The sequence below is a fragment of the Labrus bergylta genome, chromosome 18 (genome assembly GCF_963930695.1).
Source record: "Labrus bergylta chromosome 18, fLabBer1.1, whole genome shotgun sequence".
Lineage (NCBI taxonomy): Eukaryota > Metazoa > Chordata > Actinopteri > Labriformes > Labridae > Labrus > Labrus bergylta.
The window spans coordinates 5,285,642-5,304,425 of NC_089212.1; the positions used below are offsets into that span (position 1 = coordinate 5,285,642).

Here is an 18,784-nt window from a genome sequence, read left to right on the forward strand (position 1 = left end):
TTATATTCTTTAATTCTATGCACTTTAACTTGACAAAGATTTCTTTCTGATATCTGACCTTTGACCTCCATGACCAGGTCCGGTTTGAGGTGGCAGCGCACCAGGCCGTCTGCAGTGATGTTCCACAGCTGGTTTGCTTTTCCTCTCTCGGGGGAAACGCAGAGCCGGCAGCCCGCCATCAACACACTGCCTGAGGTCTCCAGACAGCAGTCCTCCACCAGCTGGAGGACCAGGATGAAGAGGCATTAGTGAGTGAGCAATAAATGTCTCCAGCAGCATGCACTTTAGTCATTAGAGACTGGTCAAACTGATATGGTAAATGTGCTTGATGATCGTTTACCACATGTGACAGACTATAAAAGCCTTTTTAAGACACTTTGAAAAGAAAGTCTTCAGGTTACATTTCTAGCTACGCTCTTGAGACTTGACTTGTTGCTTCATTTCCCACCAAACTGCACAGAAAGCAGTCTACACGTCTTTAGATCTGCAGCCGACTGGAAGACAACAGACAGGAACACAAACAAACCTCTCTTTGATGGAGGCCACCTTTATAATAAATACTGAGTCTGTTGGGAAATCAAGCTATCTTCCTGCCTTTCATACTGTCCTGAACACGCCCTTGTTTTCATGTACACAGCCACTTACAATAACAACACCGAACACAATAAGTATTGCATATGTTAAAGTGGTGCAGCAGTTCCTACAGAAAAGTGACGGCTGTTTAGAAATGAATAAACGTTGTGTGCAAAATGTAGAACATTTAGGGCTCAGACGTCGTTACTGTCGGCTGTGCAACCAAAAGTCTCAGGGTAAAAGCTGAAATTTAGATTTCATGTCTCTGTTAATGAAACACTTTTGATTCATCAGTGGCATCTGTTTGAAGAATTACATGACAAGCGCTGCATCTTTTGAGTCGAGCTGAATGACTCAAATGATCCTTTGAAGTGCACACAGCTCTGTTTGTCGTCCCCCGTGTGCTTTGGTAAGAGTTTCCTCTCATGTGGGTTTAGAGCATTAGCAGTTTTGTGTGTTGTACCTTGCAGGTAAGCTGCCCGTCCTGATAGACCCAGACCTGCTCCACCCCTCCAGTCTCCTCCACAGCCTGAACCCTCATCAGCTTGATGTCTTCCAGAGTTCCTGTCAGTGACATCACACATCCTGTTTCCCTGTTCTGCAGACGGAAGAACATCTGCTTCTGTGGAGGGAAACATTCAACACCACATGGGGAGAGTTGATTCAACAATACATGAGAGTAAGTGTTTTAGTTTGTGTTTTATCTATCACATCTTCCTCATATTTGAATTATTTTACATGGGAGAATCAAAATAGATGGATCAGGGACAATAACTTAGTCAGTGTATGAGACTTTGAGTTTTTAAAGACCTGTACCACATGATAGTCTCGTACCTGGATCAGCGGACGCAGGGATCCTATTCGCTGCCAGCCGCTCATCTTGTACAAATCAAGCACTTCACCTGGCTGCAGAAGCAGCTGTCGACCACTGTAGTTACTGCCTTCATACAACACCCACCTGAGGAGAGGACAGTCAGCCGTGTGTTAGCTCAGCTTGAAATAAAAAACCCCCAGCTCAGCTCCATGTATTACTTTTTAATCATTACTTAAAAATGTGATTTTTGTGTTTACACAAATATATTGAGGGTGGTTCCCTTTCACAACTGAAGAGTGAAATTCCCTAAATTCAACACTCTGTCTCTGTTGAGTTTATGTGATTTGAATGCTAATGACGCAGCTTTTCTTTTAAGACACAGATTACCTGCTAGGACTCCACAAAGGGATTTTTACTCATATCTGATATGATCATAATCTCTGACTGATTTCTTGACGATTGCAGATACTGTAGATACCCTTTCCCCCCAAAAAACCCCATTAAGTCTCTCCTGTAGTGAAATGTATATATTATTCCACTGCTTGTTACAAACAAGCAGACGCAGAAACATGATGCTTCTTAAAATGTTTACCAGAACGAATAAGTCAACTATGTCAGCTGAGGTTTCATCCAGCCACCTTCTATTCAACACGATTCTACACAGAGTGTCATCTTAGCCGGACAGTAGATTTTTTTTTTTTTTTAATTTCAGGCCAGTTCTAATATTTACTGATGTCATTATGTTCTGATTTATTCATGTATTCCCAGTACTTGTTATGCCTACAGTTCAAAGATACTAAACAAGATGGTAGTAGAAATTTAAAATGCAGTGTCGTACATTCCTCCCTCCACCACCAGGGAGCGTATGCGAGCATCCAGGCCGTCCCGCAGCAGGTTCACAGCTCCTCTACTCAACACCAGCCTGCGACCTCTGCAGCCCTCCTTACTGAACAACGTGATGGAGGGCAGAGAAAGCTCCTGACAAAAAGACAAAAACAGAGAATTCATAACATGTCTCATCTATTGATCACGCTTCTATTATCAGTTAGGCAGGGTGGCTTTTTTTTAAAAATCACACAGAAAGTACTCACAGGTCTGTTGGTCTGTATGGAACAGAAAGTGGATTCTGAAGACATGATGCCCATGGCCTCTGTGTTGGGGTATTCTCCCTCCTCCAACACGTACATGTGGTCTGTGAACTGTGCTCCTCCATAAGCCACCCAGCTGACACACAGAGACACACACACACATCATTACACTCATAACATCACTGTCAAATTGTTCTTCACGTTACCAATAACTACCCTCCCTCTTTGTGCCAGGGGCAGGAACACTTCTCCAACTTCAGGATGCAACTGACACTTAGACATTTGTTACATGCAGTCTTTGGGGGAAATGCCCCTGATCAATGTAAAAGCCTTTTCACACATGCACAAGAGTCCTGAAAATGTTGGTACATTTTCAGACTCATAGCAAACATCGTAGGATCAGACGCTGCTGCTTGATCCGCCATCTTGAATATATAATAAACAGACAGGGAAAATCGCCTGCTGGTAGGGACATGTGTGAGAGGACAACTCTGAGAAATGTCACAGCAGGCTGTCCTAACATTTCCTAGAATTTGTCAGGAGTGAATGTGTGAAAGAAGATGCAATTCCTAAACAGTTTGCATCCATTAGTCATTTAGACCCCTTTTGGGTTAAACTGCAATACCCCCTTTAAACCACAAGAGAGCTTTGTTTGATCATGTCTGATAAACGATGCCCAGAGAGTCACTGGACGTTCCAGGCAGTGTTTGGATGAATTGGTGCCTACCTGCCAGCCATCACCTTACAGGACCTGGGTATGAAGTCCTCATCCAGAGCTGCTGCGCTCTCCTCCAGAGCCACCAGCCTCCCCTGGAAGTCCGGCTCAGAATACAGTTTCACCTGTAACACATGTAGCAACAGAACTAAGTGACCCCGCTGGAATAGAGACCCTTCATGGTGAGGGGAAAATGTGTCAATATGTTTTATATCAAGGCTTAAATGGATGAAATGATACCTTGAATTTTGGAGTTCCCATCGGAGAGTCCTGTGGAGCAGACAGGAGGAAGGTTAAACATCAGATTTAAAAAAAAAAAGTTGGCTGGCTGTTTTTAGATTCTCATCACAATGGCAGACACTCTTCTTTTCACTGATCCTACACATGTTTTACTTACATGGAAGACAGGCTGTACGGATGAGATCTTGGGGTTCCGGGCTCCCCAGTCCTCTGAGCTCGTATAGAGTCCCTTCTCCAGGACGTAGAGATCCCCGTTGAATCCAGGGTTCTCAAAGCCCACCCACCTGCCAGGGAAACAAAAAACAAAACAAATTAAGATACAAGACGACAATGAAAATAATCTTTGGGTGTTCGCGGGCTAAAAAGTTTGGGAAGTCCTACTGTAGGTAAAATAAGCTTCTGTACTAGAATAACAAGAACTCTAAAATAAACTCGTAATGTATAAGTTTCATAGTAACATAAGTCGCCCGTCAGTGTAAACCAATACCCTCAAAAGAATACAGATTCTTTTCATCCTTGATCAGACCTGACGCATCAATTACACAAAACATCTATCATGCTGTTACATTTCCTCTTAGGCTGTATGTGAGCCTGTGTGTGTGTGTGTGTGTGTGTGTGTGTGTGTGTGTATGTGTGTGTGCAGTAACAGGAGGATCTGTCCTGTCTTGGTGAGAAACTCAGACACACCCTAACACTAAAAGGGTGTGAACAATACACAGATAAAATCGTTAATCTGTTTGTTTTTTTTTTCCCACTTACACTCCTCCCATGATGTTTACGGACTGAGTTTTGACTCCGTAGCCGGTGTCCTCCATGTTGATGACGGGACCCAGCAGGTCCATGCTGAGCCCGAGCTGGTTGAAGTGTGGCTCACTGCACAGTTTAGCATGAGGAGACAGGAAGTCCTTAAGGGGAGAATGGCACGTAAAAAAAAATGATTCGAAAGTTAAGAGCCAGTTTTCTACCTTTCAACGCTGCAGCAATGAATGTTTAAAGCCTGAAGACTGAGACAAGATCAAACAGGATTCATATCATCCTGTTGATGTGTCATTCCAGGTGATACTTACTGAGCGTACAGGCCGCAGAGACTGCAGCCCGTCCTCAGCTCCTCCCCAGTCGCTGCAGTGAGGATACTCCCCTTCCTCCAGGATGTACTGCTGGCCCTCAAAGTCCGACTCCTGATAGCCCACCCAGCTGTGACCACAAACAAAAGGTATTAGCTACAAGTTCACATTTCAGTAATAACCACCAAGAAGAAGGAAATCCTCCCAACACACGTTTGTTCAACACACCTCTTGGTAGATTTAACCTTTAATCTCAATCCAAACCCCCTAATCTTCTTAAGTCTTTTTTTTTAGCAGCGGTTGAGAAAATCAGGGACAATACAGAGTCCATTGTTAAAAAAAACTATACAGCCCAATTTGTTCCTTAAGTAATTTTTTTTCACTTTTTTGTTGTTGTTAACGTCCCCTTTCTATAAAAACACGAGAACATCAGGCCTTCATTACATCATCTTTGAGTGATGACAAAATTCATCCCACAGATCAGGCAGTAGCTCAGTCTGTAGGGACTTAGGTTGGGAACCTAATATTCCATAATATGGAAGTTGGTGTGGTAGCTGAAGAGGTGATGGGTCACTTCACGAGTACCACTAAGGTGCCCTTGAGCAAGGCACCAAACCCCAACAGCTGTGGCACCCTCCCTGTGTTGCAGTTAATGCATGTCCACAGGTCTGGTCTGTGTGTGTGTGTGTGTGTGTGAGAAGCATGTCCCTCAATAACAGAGTGTAAACCAGAATTTCCCCTCGGGAATCATACGAAATGTAAAATAAAAAATGTAATGAACATGACGACCTTAAATTCCACTTTAAAGATAACTGTTCAAAAGACTCTTTTGCTGTTTTGCAATCACAAAGTCATCTCAGTAAGAAGCTGTTCTCAATATTAACAAAGCCAAATAAAATCCTTTAAAAAAACTAAATGTAACGTGTTTAAAATGCAGCACAGACAATAAACTGAAGTATAAACCAGGAATGATTACAACATAAGTAGAACCATCGTTCAGCTCTTGTGTTTTCTTTGAATAATAAAAATACAAACTCCTGTTTTTGTTTCCAAAATTGATGCAACGACAAAGAAATGTATCAACTTCTTTAACCTGTGAATACCAAATTATTTGCATGGTCTGCATAACATTCTGATGATTCGCTGATTAATCTTTGGCTCATTTTTTCAACCTAAACATGTACTTACAGACCACCGAGTACTTTCATAGACCCCACTGCAGACAGCGTCTTCTTGCTCTTGCTTTCCTCGTCCGGCTCGTCTTGAAGGTCGTACACGTCACAGTCCACCTCTAAGCACTCCCCTTCAAAGTTTGGTTTCTCAAACACTAAAGCCTGAGAGGTCAAAGGAGAGGAAGGAGTTCAAAATGAGTTTTAGTTAAAGCAAAGGCCTTTAAGTGTGTTACTGTGTGAGCGTGTGTGTTTATGTGTCCTTAGGAAGAATACCACTCATTCCACAAACTACAGTGATAATACATCTTTACATGTGTCTGTCAAAGAGGAGCAAAGGTTGTAAGTACAGACTGCAGGCTGAGAGGTGGCAGAATACTGGAGGCATGCAATAAAAGTGTGAACTGCTCCACAAATTTTCCATTTGGACAAACTTTAGCCCAGTTTCTACAGGAGGAACAAGGGGGTCAGCTCTAAATCCTGTAGTTCACTTCCGGGTGTGCGATGTATGCTGGTTGGTACTTTATGACCCATGTGCCTGGACAGTTTTCAGGGCTGCACTTCACTGATCAGTCAGTCATACATACTGCAGTAAGTTCAGTTTGTGTACAGCTTCATTAACAAACACTGGAGTTATGGGTGCAGCTTGTACTTATACAAGGTGTTGTTTCACATGTTGTTTATTAACACTTAAATTAAAGGTAGGTTCTCTGCAGTTTCCACTCTCTCTCATCTGATTTTTTATTTATTCATTACATTAAATTCAAGCCACACAGCAGTAAATAAAACAGGATGGCTCTCCCTCAGGTGTGACTAGTGAAGTTCACACTGCTTTGGATGTTGTAGGGGGAATATTTGAAACAGACTAAGTTCCTCGTTTAGTTCCTGTAGTTAAAGGGTTACTGGAAATGTTTTGCATTTTAATTATCTATATTATTTAAAGCCAGAGTGGAAAACCGGCTTGGCCACTATTGGTACATAATAAATCTATGAGGGATGCATGAGAAGCACAGAACATCGTTGTCACCATTCACCACATCAAACTACATTTCCCCCGACATTCTGGTATAACAAGATCACAGCGTTAGCTTGTGGTGTACTCTTCTCTGACGCACATGCAGAGTGAATGCAGGTAGACGGGTGAGAAGAAGAAGAAGGGCGTCTAACTAAAATCATTAGAGAGTCTTAAACTGTCTTTAAAAACCCTTTTAAACCCTAACCCCAAACATTGAAACATAATGCTCCAATAATCCTTATCAAGCAGTTTACATCATTAATCAGCTCCACTTCTGGGATCGCACTGGATTCACTTCCCTCTCTCACCGTTGTTTTGCCTCTAAATAAGACTCTCTAAGCGTGAGTTAGCACATGTAACTAATACTCAGGACTTTGTGTTGTTCATTTGCTCTCTGTGTGTCTTTCTATGAACATCTGATATTGATAGAGGAAACACGTGTGATGAAGTGCAGTACACACCTTGACTTCAACGGGATGCTCCACTTTTATTGCTCCCTGTGAAGAAGAGAAACATGATTTTCAGACATAGAAACATGAGAATGGATGAATGTAGTCCAAACATATATATCTGTCTTTGTTGTAGTGTACCATTCGGAGGGGTCTGAGGGACCCGATGAAAGGCTGAGGGAAACCCCAGGTCTCTGGGCAGGGGAACTCCCCCACCTCCAGCACTCCTACAAATCCTCCAAAGCCAGGATCAGTGTACACCAGCCAGCTGAGGACACACACACACACACACACACACACACACACACACACACACACACACACACACACACACAGGAGAGAGGGTAAGAACCTGAGTGTGACACTTAAGAGTTATTTCCTCACTGTACTCTGTCTTTTCCTCTTGTATAATGAAGTATAGTTCTAAAAAATGTTAGTGCTAACCATCAATAACTAGCAGCAGTTAAAACTCTGACAACCACAAGCTGCGGCCTGCAGCGTGCATTCCTTCTTAGAGAACAGATGCTGCACATGGACTCTGTCCTGTACAGACTTTGCAAAGTTTTTAACTGTGTTAGCTTGGACGTTACTAGATAGTATGACGCTGCCACCAACAATGGATTTTTCATTTTCTGATCATTTAAATCTAGTGCCACTAAAGAGGCCACTATGTCGTGTGAACTTACACTCCAGAGTGGACCTTAATGGATCCGGTGGTCTGTGGGATTGCATAAGAGCCGATCTCTACGGTGTCATCACAGTAAGACGACATCCTGCCCAACCCATTGACCTCTGTATACAGGTCAACACGGGGTATGCTGTAGTCCTGTGAAACACAAATAACAATCAGTGAGACATCGGGAGTCTGGAGTGCTCGGATGTTAAAACAAAGTGTTGTGAAGGTGCTGTTTGGTGGGGAACACAAGAATTCAAACAGAGTGAAGAAACAAGGCACTCTTCTCCTTTTTCAGAAGCATGCTTTGGTTTTTTCACTTTTCTGAACAATCAGTACGAATTTAAATTTTGTAATTTAAAAAAAGTCTCACTCTACTCCAGTTTTCCGATTATATTTTTTATATCTGAGCTTTCACGTTATTGCTCTTTATGAGGAGAATTGGAAAAAAAAATACTCCAAAACATTATTTTAATTTGTTCTTTCAATTTATATTTGTATCTGGTTTTAACACTGATCGAATATATGGAAAAAACATTGAAAAGAGTAAAGTTAAAGGTTTAATACAATATAAGAAAAGGGATTCGGAGAGGAGGAAAAAAGAGAAAGATAATAAGCGGGGGGGTTACAGTAACATATTGACTGGACGTGTGGGGTGGATGAGGACTACATTTTAGCTTTACAGCATTTACTCCTCATTTCCTGTATAGTTTGAATTGCTTGCCATTTCCCCCCTCCTTTTGCAAAATCTTCTTCCTTCCTTCCAGTCAGAAGCCAGTTCTTAGTGATGGATTGCTTTGTTGGTATGAGAATCCTGATAAAGTATTGGTCTCTTGAATGTCAGTCCCCACTCTCTCGCTCTCTCTCTCTCTCTCTCTCTCTCTCTCTCTCTCTCTCTCTTTCTGATATCCATTCTATCCACTATCCTGTCTCTACAATAAAGGCATGAAAAAGCCCCAATATATGTATATATATATATATAACGTTAACACACAAGCAGCCATGCAAGAACTTTAACTGAAAGGGTGTGTTTTGATTAGAGTTTTTTTGCAGCCTTCAAGTGCAGTGTGCATCTCATAACACTCATATGAGACTGCTTTGAAGCCCTTTTGAATGTTGAATGCAGAGTTGTTTAACTGAGATATTTGTAGCATCTGGCTTAATGTAGTTGCCATTGTATCCGTGCGGTACACTATCTAAAGAGAATGTGCCCCCAACATGGCTCTTGATGAAGGTATGCTAAAGCTGACAAGAAGACAGGAAGGATACACATCTATATTTGGTATATTTGAGTGCACTGTACATGCAGGATATGACGGTTAAGGTATTTGTCCTGGTAAAAAGTGACTGTGACAACCCAAGGTCAAACATTTCACCTCTCTACAACCAAGTCCCCTGTTACACTGCTGCCGTTAGTAGAATAGTGTAAAAATGTAACACTCCCATGGCACAGACCAAAACAATTTTGGCCTCAGGAGAAAGAAGGTTTGGTGAACAAAGGGCGTAACATTGTTAAGACTATGAGTTATAACAGGAATTGTCTTATGTAATAATAACCTCAGTTTGTGTATACCACAGCAGTATTTAGGTTTATACATGACCCTATATTAAAATCCAGAGATATCACATGCACCTTTACTGTGTAACTCCAGGTGGAAAATAACATTTAAGGAAATACAAAAACTCTCAACATATAGATCCAGTATGATAGACAGCTCTATAACTTACCCTTACTGCCAGGCGCATGGAGCCAATGACCATTGGTGCTGTTGGTACAGGCTGACCCATCTGGTCTAATGTTGTTGGCGTCCCCTCCTCTGCCCACATGTTCACTATGTGGTCTGTAGGACCCTCCTCCAGGGCAATAGTTCGACCCTGGAAACCCGGTTTTTCATAAAGGAGCCAGCTGAGGGGGGAAAAAAATGACCAGGGTTAGAAACCTTTTCACATCATTTTGATTTAACTGATAGCTGAAGGGGATAATTAGACATCTCCATGGATGTCTCTGTTGGATACAAGCCTACAAGGACAAGCAGAAACACAGAAAACAAGGAGGATCATGGGAGATGGCACTAGAATGAGGAAAGTACAGCGAAGTCATTCATTTTTTTATGTAGTGTCATTTTATAATGTACCAGCAAAACCCTTAAATGTACTTGAATTTAAACCTGAAGGGACTTCAGACTATCACAGAGACACGTACCATCCTCTGATGACTCTGACTGAGATCACCGGGGACAGCTTCATCGTGGTGGCGTCCTCTACATCGCCGTGGAGCTCAAATGCTTCCCCTCCAAATTGATCAAGTTCATGCACAACAATCTGAAAGTGGAAACAGACATTTCAATTCATATAAAGCAGCAAACAAATTATCAGTGGGACAGCACAAGTTAACACATTTAATCTTACCTTTCCAGGCCTTTTGTGGAACCCTCTGACTGCAGGTATCTGAAAGCAAATTCAACAGTTTGATTAAAAACTCGAACCTTTGTTCTAATAAGAGACCACTTCTCCAGACACTACGGCTAGCCTTATGAAAGAAACATAGAAACATGTCTTTTAACACCTTTTTGTTTGAAATGTGGTCATTTGAACTTCTTAACCTGGCTACCAAACAACACTTAAAATAATAGTTAATAATGTTAATAATTATAATGTAACAAAATTGTTATGAGGTCAATTTTCTCCAGTTAGCATTCGCACTAGCATGTATGCTAGCAGCTACTACCTTAAACCTCTGTTTTCTTCTTGTATTTTAGCATCAATTAGCGCTCAGGTTTTACACTTAATGCTGTCTGCAGCACAACTACTGAGCAGACAGTTCTGAAAAATGAAATTGGTTTGCAATGTATGATAATCTAAAAAAAACTATTTCTAGATGGAGTACTTGTGACTACCTTTCATTGTCATATCGAACATAAATACTTCTACTCCAACAACAGTAATGGGTGAAATTCTCTACTTTAAAATCAGTATCACGATAATTTTTCAATACCACATACTCCCCCGCTTTACTCTACATTTGTTATCTGTATCATGTTGAAGCTGCCAGAGTACTCATGCTTAACATATGTTGGTGTTCATTGGGATAATGTAGGAAGATAAACCACAATAACTGTTAATGCAAAGGGTCTAAATGAAGGGGAATAAGAACATGTTGTGCAGCATTCACACTGTTCGTCTATATACAAACATGATTTTTTGCAAAGCTCTACTCCATTTGCATGTTGATGCAAATGTCTTACTGAGCTGAGCTTCAGATGATTTTGGCAAAGGCTACCTGTGCCTAATTCCAATCTGAGGGCATTCATCTTTGTCCTGTCCTCACTTGCAAAATGAATCATGTCTTTTTGTTGCAAAATAAAAGAACAGGATCTTCAAATAAGACGCCTCACCATGGAAATACACTTAAGCAGATCAAAGCTTTGTGTAAAAGCTTAGCAGGTCTTAACTCATCCAGGCTGTTACAAAAGTGAAAATCTGAGCTCAATCAACCATAAAAGCTCCTCATTTAATCTATAACAATTGTTACCTTAGGCTTCGAAGTAGAGAGTCCATTTCTAGAAGTTTTCTGGGTGGAGATGTTGGGTGGAGTCAGTCCTGCAGGCCCCTTCATGCCTACATCCACATGCCGTACTGCAGCTGTTGAGGTCTGGTCCATCTCAGCGCTCCCCTTAGGATTCAGTTTAGGTTCATCCGTCTCATTAGATTGCCGCGAGGTCTCTGAGTCTCCTGTGTTCATCTTGAGGTATTTCTCCAAATGATCAGGCAGCTTTATCTCAGCAAACGAGGGCACAGGAGGAGGTGGAGAGGAGTGGCTGAGTGCTGACTCACTAGCTTTACCTGCACCACCACCCACAAGTGAGCCTTGATCTGTACCTTTCACACCCTCCTTATCTGCTCCAGCGCCAAGCGCAAGTGAAGCAACATCTCCCTGTGGTCCCGGCGCAGGCAGGTCCTGTTGTTGGTTGGATGAGAGCGTACCGTATGTGGCGAATGTAGATTCCATTTTGGTCCTCCTGGAGGACCGAGGGGAACTCAGTAAGCCGGAGAGGATAGACATCCTTTCAAGCCGTGACTTCGGTTTCAAAGGCTCTTCTCCATTGTTTTGTTTCTCCCCTTCTTCCCCATCAACATTTGCATCCTCTTTCCCTTCATCATTCCCTTCCGTCTCACCAAGCGCTTCCATTTTGCCTGTAGATGAGTGCATGCCATTATCCCGCTCGTGTTTCTCCAGGGTACGTCCTTTCCTTTGCGCTGCTTTCTGTTTCATCATCATAGCTGGAGAAGGATCCTTCAAACTTTTGATCGATGATCTCAAGCCGAACTGGAACTCCTCTGGATCAAACGTTTTCTCAAAATGGTCCTCTCTGATGGCCGGCATTGTGAAAGGTGGAGACGGGGATTTTCTCCGAATGCGCCTCTTGGGAGGCGCTGAGAAAGGAATGCTGCCCTCTTTAATACTCCTGATAAAGTCGTCGATTTCGTCAGGTTCAAGAGAGTCGTCCTCACTGGCTGAAGTTTCAAGTTTTCTTCTTTGCACTTTCTTCTGTTTTTGATTATGCTCCACATCCAACCAGCTTGATGGAGAGTCCTTCTTCATCTGAGATGCTTGTTCTGTAGCAGAAAGAGTCAAACTGCCATTGACCTTTGACCTTGCAGGCTTTTGAGGGTCACTGACGGCTTTCTCTTGTACTTTGGTCTGAAGTTCCTGCTTTAAACCACTCTTGGTTTGGGGTTTGTCTTTGGAAACTCTCTCCTGCATCTGGGCATCAGAACTTTTAAGAGCTTCGTCTGAAACTGTGGAGGGCTCGTCTTTTTGTTCACCCAAACCTTTGCTAGATCCGTCATCTACAAAAATAGGTTCTGACTTTTTCTTGGCATCTATTTTTGATGCAGTCTTCTGCTGATCCTCCTGTTTTGCCACTTTATTTTCAACAGCAGCAATCTCTTTAGGGAGGTTTTGTTTCAGTTTCTCACCAGTCTTACCAGCTGCTGTTACATTTGTCAAGGCACTCGATGTCTCAGGGGATTTGATCTCTTCTTTAATCTCCTCTTTATCTCTCACAGTTTTAGTCTTCTGATCTTGCTCTATGTGAACTTCATTAATAGCGTTTGATTTTGCATTCTTATTCACTAAACTCTCAATTTTTGGATCCTTTGTTGGAGTGTCTTTTTTGGTAACTTCAGACCTCTGGGTTTCATTGCTTACTGCTTTTGATTGTTGAGTTGAATCCATTGGTGAGACTCGGCCCTCAGTTTTCCTCTCCAGAGCTTTTTCTGTCTCTGATTTCTGTTCTTCAATACCTTTTGGATGTTTAGATTTCGTTGACTTTGGTTGACTGTCTGTTGCTGGTTTTGTCATGTCTCCAACAGTTAGTGACTTCTGGTCTTGCTGGATGCTAACTTCACTTTTACCAACAGTAACTTGTGTCTCATTTACTAAACTCTGCACTGATGAACTTTGTGTCTCAGTCTCTTCTGCTGGTTTTTGTCTTTCTAAAACTGGACTTTCTGATGTCTTCTCTGGAGCTTTTTTCTTCTCAAGTTGCTGCTTTCGTTCAGAGGCATTTTGACTTTTGGATTTTATAGATTTGTTTATCTCTGGACTTTTAATTTTGTCATCTTTCACAGCTAATGACTTCTTCAGTTTGTTTGTTTTGGCCTCTTCTCTTGTAATTTTAGCACTCTGGGTTTCACCGCTAAATGCTATTTGTTTTTCAGCTCTGTCCGTCTGTAAAGATTGGCTCTCTTTGCTCCTCTGCTGAGCCTTTTCTGTCTCAGGTTGCTGTTCTTTGTTGGCATTTGGACTTTTAGATTTTGTTGCAATGTCTTCAGAAAGTTTTGTAAAGTCCTCAACTTGGTCTGTGTTAATCTTGGACTCTTTGTCTTTTATGCTTACTTCAATGTTAGCATTAGCAGCTGCAGTCTCTTTTACCAAACTCTTGACAGACGAATCCTTTGTTTCAGCTTCTTCTCTGGTACCTTCAGCACTCTTGGTTTCACCGTTTACTGTCTCTACTTTTTGAGTGGTATCCACTTGTGGAAGTAGGCTTTCTAATGACTTCTCCGTAGCATTTTCTTTCTTGAGAGCTTTGGATCTGGATTTTGCTGGTTTGTTTTTCTCTGGCTCTGGTTGGTCTTTTCCAACTTTAGACTTCTTGTCTTGCTGGACGCTAACTTCACTGTTAGCACCTGAATTGTTGTTCTCCAAACTCTTCAATGATGACCCTTTTGTTTCTCTCTCCTTTTTGTTGACTTCAGTTTTTGTGCTCACATCTTTAAGTTCAGGAGTTTGACTCTCCTTTGTGACGTCAGTGTGTTTGTCCTCCTGATTTGTTTCATTAATTCTAACCTCCTCACCTTTGGATTGAAGTGTTTTGGGCTCTGGTTCTTTTTTCTCTGCTAATGCCTTAATCTGCTGATCTGTTTCCTTGTTTCCAATCTCTGCATTTTGTTCTAAGAGGATTGCACATTCCTTATTTGTTTCTGCAAAACTCCCCTCATTATCTTGCATTGTACTTCCTTCCTGTGCTGCCTCTGTCATATTCTCCCGCAAGGAATCTGTAATGATTGACTGTGGTTCCTTCTCTGATTCAGGCTGTACACATTTCTCCTCGGATGACAGACGTGTTGGTTTCACTGGTTCTGTAATATCTTTCTCTGCTTTATCCTCGCTAGCTATGGCCTGGAGCTCCTTTTTGGAACTGTTCTGTGACTCATTGCTTTCCACTGCTGCCTCATTCAGGCTTTCATTTGGTTTGGAGTCCTTCTCCTTTCTTTCAATTTTTCCAACTACTAAAAGAGGCTCTTTGTCAGGCTGATTTTCAACATTCTTGGGAGATTCACAAGCAGCCCCAGTTTCTGTTTTATTGTCCAAAGCCTCTACTGGTTTCCTGCCTACCTCCTCTTTACTTTTCTCCTCCACCTTAACATCTTTGACATTTTCTCTGCTGTCTGTGGGCATTCTTTCATTATCAAGAACAAGATCTGTGGCTTCATTCAGTAACTCCTTTTGCTGCTCTTTACTCTCCAGATTAGGATCAACAGAAACAGCGATGGTCGAGGTTGAACTTACGTCTTTTTGCTCGGCATCTTGGTCTTTTGAGTCCAACTTAGCAGTGTGACTATCTCCGGTTTCACATTTGTTAGAAGTGGCCATATTTGTTTCTTTGCTACCAGGCTCAACACACACCTGATCAGTCATTATGTCACAGTGAATGCTGTCATCAACAACAGGTGTGGCCGACGTATCAGTTACGTCCTCCTGAGCTTGTGTTGTGTTCTGAGCCAACTCTGCAGAATTTGGCTCTGCAAGTCCTTTCACCTGGACTGCATCTGGTTTTATGTTACCAATCAGCTGGGCTGTCTCTGTAATGTCTTTTTCTTTTACTTCCTCTTTGCAGGTATTAGTTGGAAAATCGGTCTCTTGTTTCTTTGTGGTGTTATTGCTTTTGATCTGAGATACAACATTTGTTTGTTGTTTGTTTGCATCCTGTTCTTTCTGGCTACCTGTCTTTGCATTATTTAAATCAGGTGACATTGTTGTGCTTCCTTTGACAGCCTCACTATCAGAGGATACGTTGTGTCCTGGTGTAATTTCTACCTCAGATCTTCCTGTGATAACCACATCATCGTTATCTATGGGATGGATTTTTAAAACCTCTTCAAGTGAAGGACTACTTATGTCCTCCTCTGACTCCTCTAACATTTTTCCTTTCTGTTTGATTTTACTGACACTGGATTGATTGTCTGTGAGTTTCTTTGTGTCCTCTTCTTCCTCTGTAGACACAATTGAATTGTTTGCTTGATCGGCTAGGACACTCTCTGACGTCTCTGCGGGAGAGTTCAGACCTGAGTTCTGTTTGGATGTGGGTGTGGTCGCAGGACTCTCAGTTGATTGCTTTGTGGACTTGACTTTGTTGGAGTTTCTCTGCCCTCTTGTAGGAAGCTTGCTCACAGGTGACAAGGGATCCAGTGAATCCTTGCCTGGACTCTTGGGGGGTTTGGGGCTGTCGCTTTGTTTGGGGAGCCTTGATGAGGCAGTTTTCTCTTGCTTGGTGGGAGTCGGAGAGGAACGCAATGAGGGAGAGGCACGAGATGTAGGAGACGCACGAGGTGTGGGTGAATGTCTCTCTTCAGTGCTGTTTCTTCTTTTGTAGAGGTTTTTGGATGGTCTTGGTGACAGCATGCTTCCTGTTGGAACAAACATACAATTTTAAAACAAAAATAACCCCAAAACCAGACAGTTCCTTGTCACGTTTTATGCTTTGACCATTTCCACTCTGTACAGTAAACGATGATAATGAGGTTTGAGCCAAAAGCCAGTTGGCTTAGCTTAGCAGAGCAAAGATACTTAGGCTATGTGTACTCTACACTTAAACCTCTTTTGTTTGAACCCTTTCTTAGTTATGCCACATGTCATGAATACCTCAAGACTTTCTGAAAACACTTAGCTTACTTGGTTTAAGTTATCAAACTCTGTGCTCTGTGCTTGAATTGTTTTAGAGCAAAACAGACACAGAACAACACAGAAACCTACATTCACTTGCTCACTTGGGTCTTTACAGTCAAACAGTGTTCTTTTCTGACTCTTTAAACCACTGTCAAATGACCCTTTTCCAAGAGAGAATACATGACATTAGCATGAGAAGCTACTAAAAGTCCTCTCTGCATGAAGAATCACCTTCTTTTTTTAAGTATATTTTTAAGCTTTTTGCCTTTTATTTGATGAGCAGCTTGAGAAAAAGGGTAAATGTCAGGTGACAGATCAGGTCATTAAATGATGACAAGCTGCAAGACGAAAATGCAACCTGTGCGACCAGGTCCTCTGTACATGGCGCACCTTCTATTTTAATCAAACAGTTATACTTTTTTTTGTACAGAGTTGGTGGAGATGTGGTTAGTGTGACCACCCCATGTACAGAGGCTATATTCCTCAAAGCAGGAGTGCCGGGTTCAAATCCGACCAACGTCATTCCCCACTCTCTCTCTCGCTCCCTGATTTCCCACTCTATCCACTGTCCTATCTCGACAATAAAGGACAAAAAGCCCAAAAATAAATCTTGAAAAAAACATATATCCTTTTTTGGGTCTTCACATCTACACCCCCTCCTCCTTTCATCACACACTGGGTCCAGCCCTCTTACAACAGCTCTGACACACATAGAGTTAGAGGAGGAAGAAATGTGGAGAGAGAACATGTGGAGCAAGATGTTTCTTCATAATGTTTACACGTGTACAGGGCTAAATGATTTATTGTTTCTTACAGTTTCTCTTTCTTTTCTGTGTAGAAAACACCATGTTGTGATTCAAGTCTCTTACCTCTCTTTGGACTTTCAGGGAGCGGAGGTGGAGATACACTCCCAGGTCTCTCCACTTCTTGCTGCTCTGGACTCTGCTTCTTCTGCTTCTCTGAGTCTGTCTGAGCAGATGTAGTCTTTTTATAGTTAGTGTCGATTGTCATGTTAGCATTCCTCCTTCTTGCTGGAGACGAAACCGGTAACCGAGTCTTAGGTGAGGCATTGTTCTCCAGATGGTTTTGCCCTCGTTTTTTGACGTCCGGGCTTTCTCTGTCAGTCGTGGATAGTGTTTTAACTCTCCTCTCCTCGTGGTCTCTCACCACACCATTTACCAGGTTTACAGAGTCGCTGTCCTCATCTGCCTTCTCTTTAAGAAGCTTTGTTCCTGTCCTGAGTTTTGCGGGAGAAATGTCTCCTGGAGAAGCTTTCCCCCCCTTTGCTTCTTCAAAACTTGGTTTCCTGCCAGTTTTGGTTGGAGAGACAGGGGATTTCAAAGCGTCTTTGCTTCTGGGTTGTTTCTGCAGTTTGGATGTTACTGCTGACCCCGAGGCCTCTGCCACTGATGCTTTATCTGGTGTCACTGGTGATTTCACATCAGCCTCTGATGTTGACCTCTTTGGGATTTTAGACTTTGAACCTGTTGCACTTGAAGTACTACTGCTGCTTTGTTCTTTTAATGTTGGTAACATAGAAGCAGTTTTTTCATTGCTTTGTTCCCTCTGTGGTAGCATATCAGTGGAAGTTCCCACTTTTGTGCTCTCCGTGGAGGCCTTAGCCTTTGTTGTCACATTCTTGGCCCTGCTGCCAGCTGCTGAGGACGGGGTCTTTGCTCCACTTACTGTGGTATGCCGACTCTCTGCTGCTCCTTTAACTCCTCGTTTAGAGGGTGAAGCCTGGTCAGTGCCTTGGCCTCCGACCACAGGCCCCACCACCTGTAGCTTTGCTCTGTACATGTCTGAGGATGAAGAGGCCTCATCCAAGTCAGAGGCCTCAGAGTCCTTTCTTTCTTCGACTAAGGGTTCAGGAGTATTTCTGTCAGAGTGAGTCGTCTCATCTGTTGTTGGAAATGGTCCCAGCTCTGCTTCCTGAAGATCATTGTTGTTTTGGAGGCTTGGCAGTCTGTAGAAGGAGACAGTGAGGGAAACATTAACAGAAATAGTTTACAGTTACTCAATTAAAGCAACACACATGAACACCAAGCAGCAACCTCTGAGGCTGACAAATAAAACCACCAGAGACAGACAAAAAACTGCAGTTTTCTGATGTAACACTGGCTCAGTTCATGTTGTTCACTTGAGACTTGTTCTAGCGTCTGACATGTTTGCAAGCAAGCAAGGAGAAGCTACGTTCTACAAATTCGCTTAGCTATTTAGACTAATAAACATTCTGTAGCAATAACTACAGCTTATTATACCAGGATGAATCTGTCATGGGCATTGATTGTTTAACTTTAATAACTTAGCAAAAACAATGGGTGATGTCAAAGTGTCAGAAGCAGATGACAAACATTGAAACCACAGACTGTATGTAAGAAGTGAATGCAAACACAGTAACGTCACCTTCTTGGTTTTATGAAGCCAGCTTTAAAAAAAGAAGATGCACATTGCTTCGCCTCTATCTGGGTTGACAGGCTGCTGTAGCTGTCAGTGTCAGGTTGCCATGCCTAAACGCATAACCGGCTT

General features: G+C 42.3%; 1 protein-coding gene across 1 annotated transcript in view; it reads right to left on the reverse strand.

Annotated features, from left to right (window-relative positions):
* Nucleotides 1-18,784, reverse strand: part of crybg1a (crystallin beta-gamma domain containing 1a) — a 49,385-nt gene that overhangs the window by 1,537 nt on the left and 29,064 nt on the right. Inside the window, exons 4-22 of the mRNA XM_065966118.1 lie at nucleotides 17,125-18,221; nucleotides 11,333-15,996; nucleotides 10,210-10,248; nucleotides 10,004-10,122; nucleotides 9,529-9,706; nucleotides 7,814-7,953; nucleotides 7,269-7,395; nucleotides 7,140-7,175; nucleotides 5,683-5,828; nucleotides 4,498-4,624; nucleotides 4,190-4,335; nucleotides 3,588-3,714; nucleotides 3,431-3,460; nucleotides 3,203-3,315; nucleotides 2,479-2,611; nucleotides 2,226-2,365; nucleotides 1,408-1,531; nucleotides 1,037-1,195; nucleotides 59-221 (exon numbers count right to left, since the gene is read on the reverse strand). Coding sequence (XP_065822190.1) covers nucleotides 59-221; nucleotides 1,037-1,195; nucleotides 1,408-1,531; nucleotides 2,226-2,365; nucleotides 2,479-2,611; nucleotides 3,203-3,315; nucleotides 3,431-3,460; nucleotides 3,588-3,714; nucleotides 4,190-4,335; nucleotides 4,498-4,624; nucleotides 5,683-5,828; nucleotides 7,140-7,175; nucleotides 7,269-7,395; nucleotides 7,814-7,953; nucleotides 9,529-9,706; nucleotides 10,004-10,122; nucleotides 10,210-10,248; nucleotides 11,333-15,996; nucleotides 17,125-18,221 — 7,808 coding nt within the window. The remainder of the gene's footprint in view (nucleotides 1-58; nucleotides 222-1,036; nucleotides 1,196-1,407; nucleotides 1,532-2,225; nucleotides 2,366-2,478; nucleotides 2,612-3,202; nucleotides 3,316-3,430; nucleotides 3,461-3,587; nucleotides 3,715-4,189; nucleotides 4,336-4,497; nucleotides 4,625-5,682; nucleotides 5,829-7,139; nucleotides 7,176-7,268; nucleotides 7,396-7,813; nucleotides 7,954-9,528; nucleotides 9,707-10,003; nucleotides 10,123-10,209; nucleotides 10,249-11,332; nucleotides 15,997-17,124; nucleotides 18,222-18,784) is intronic.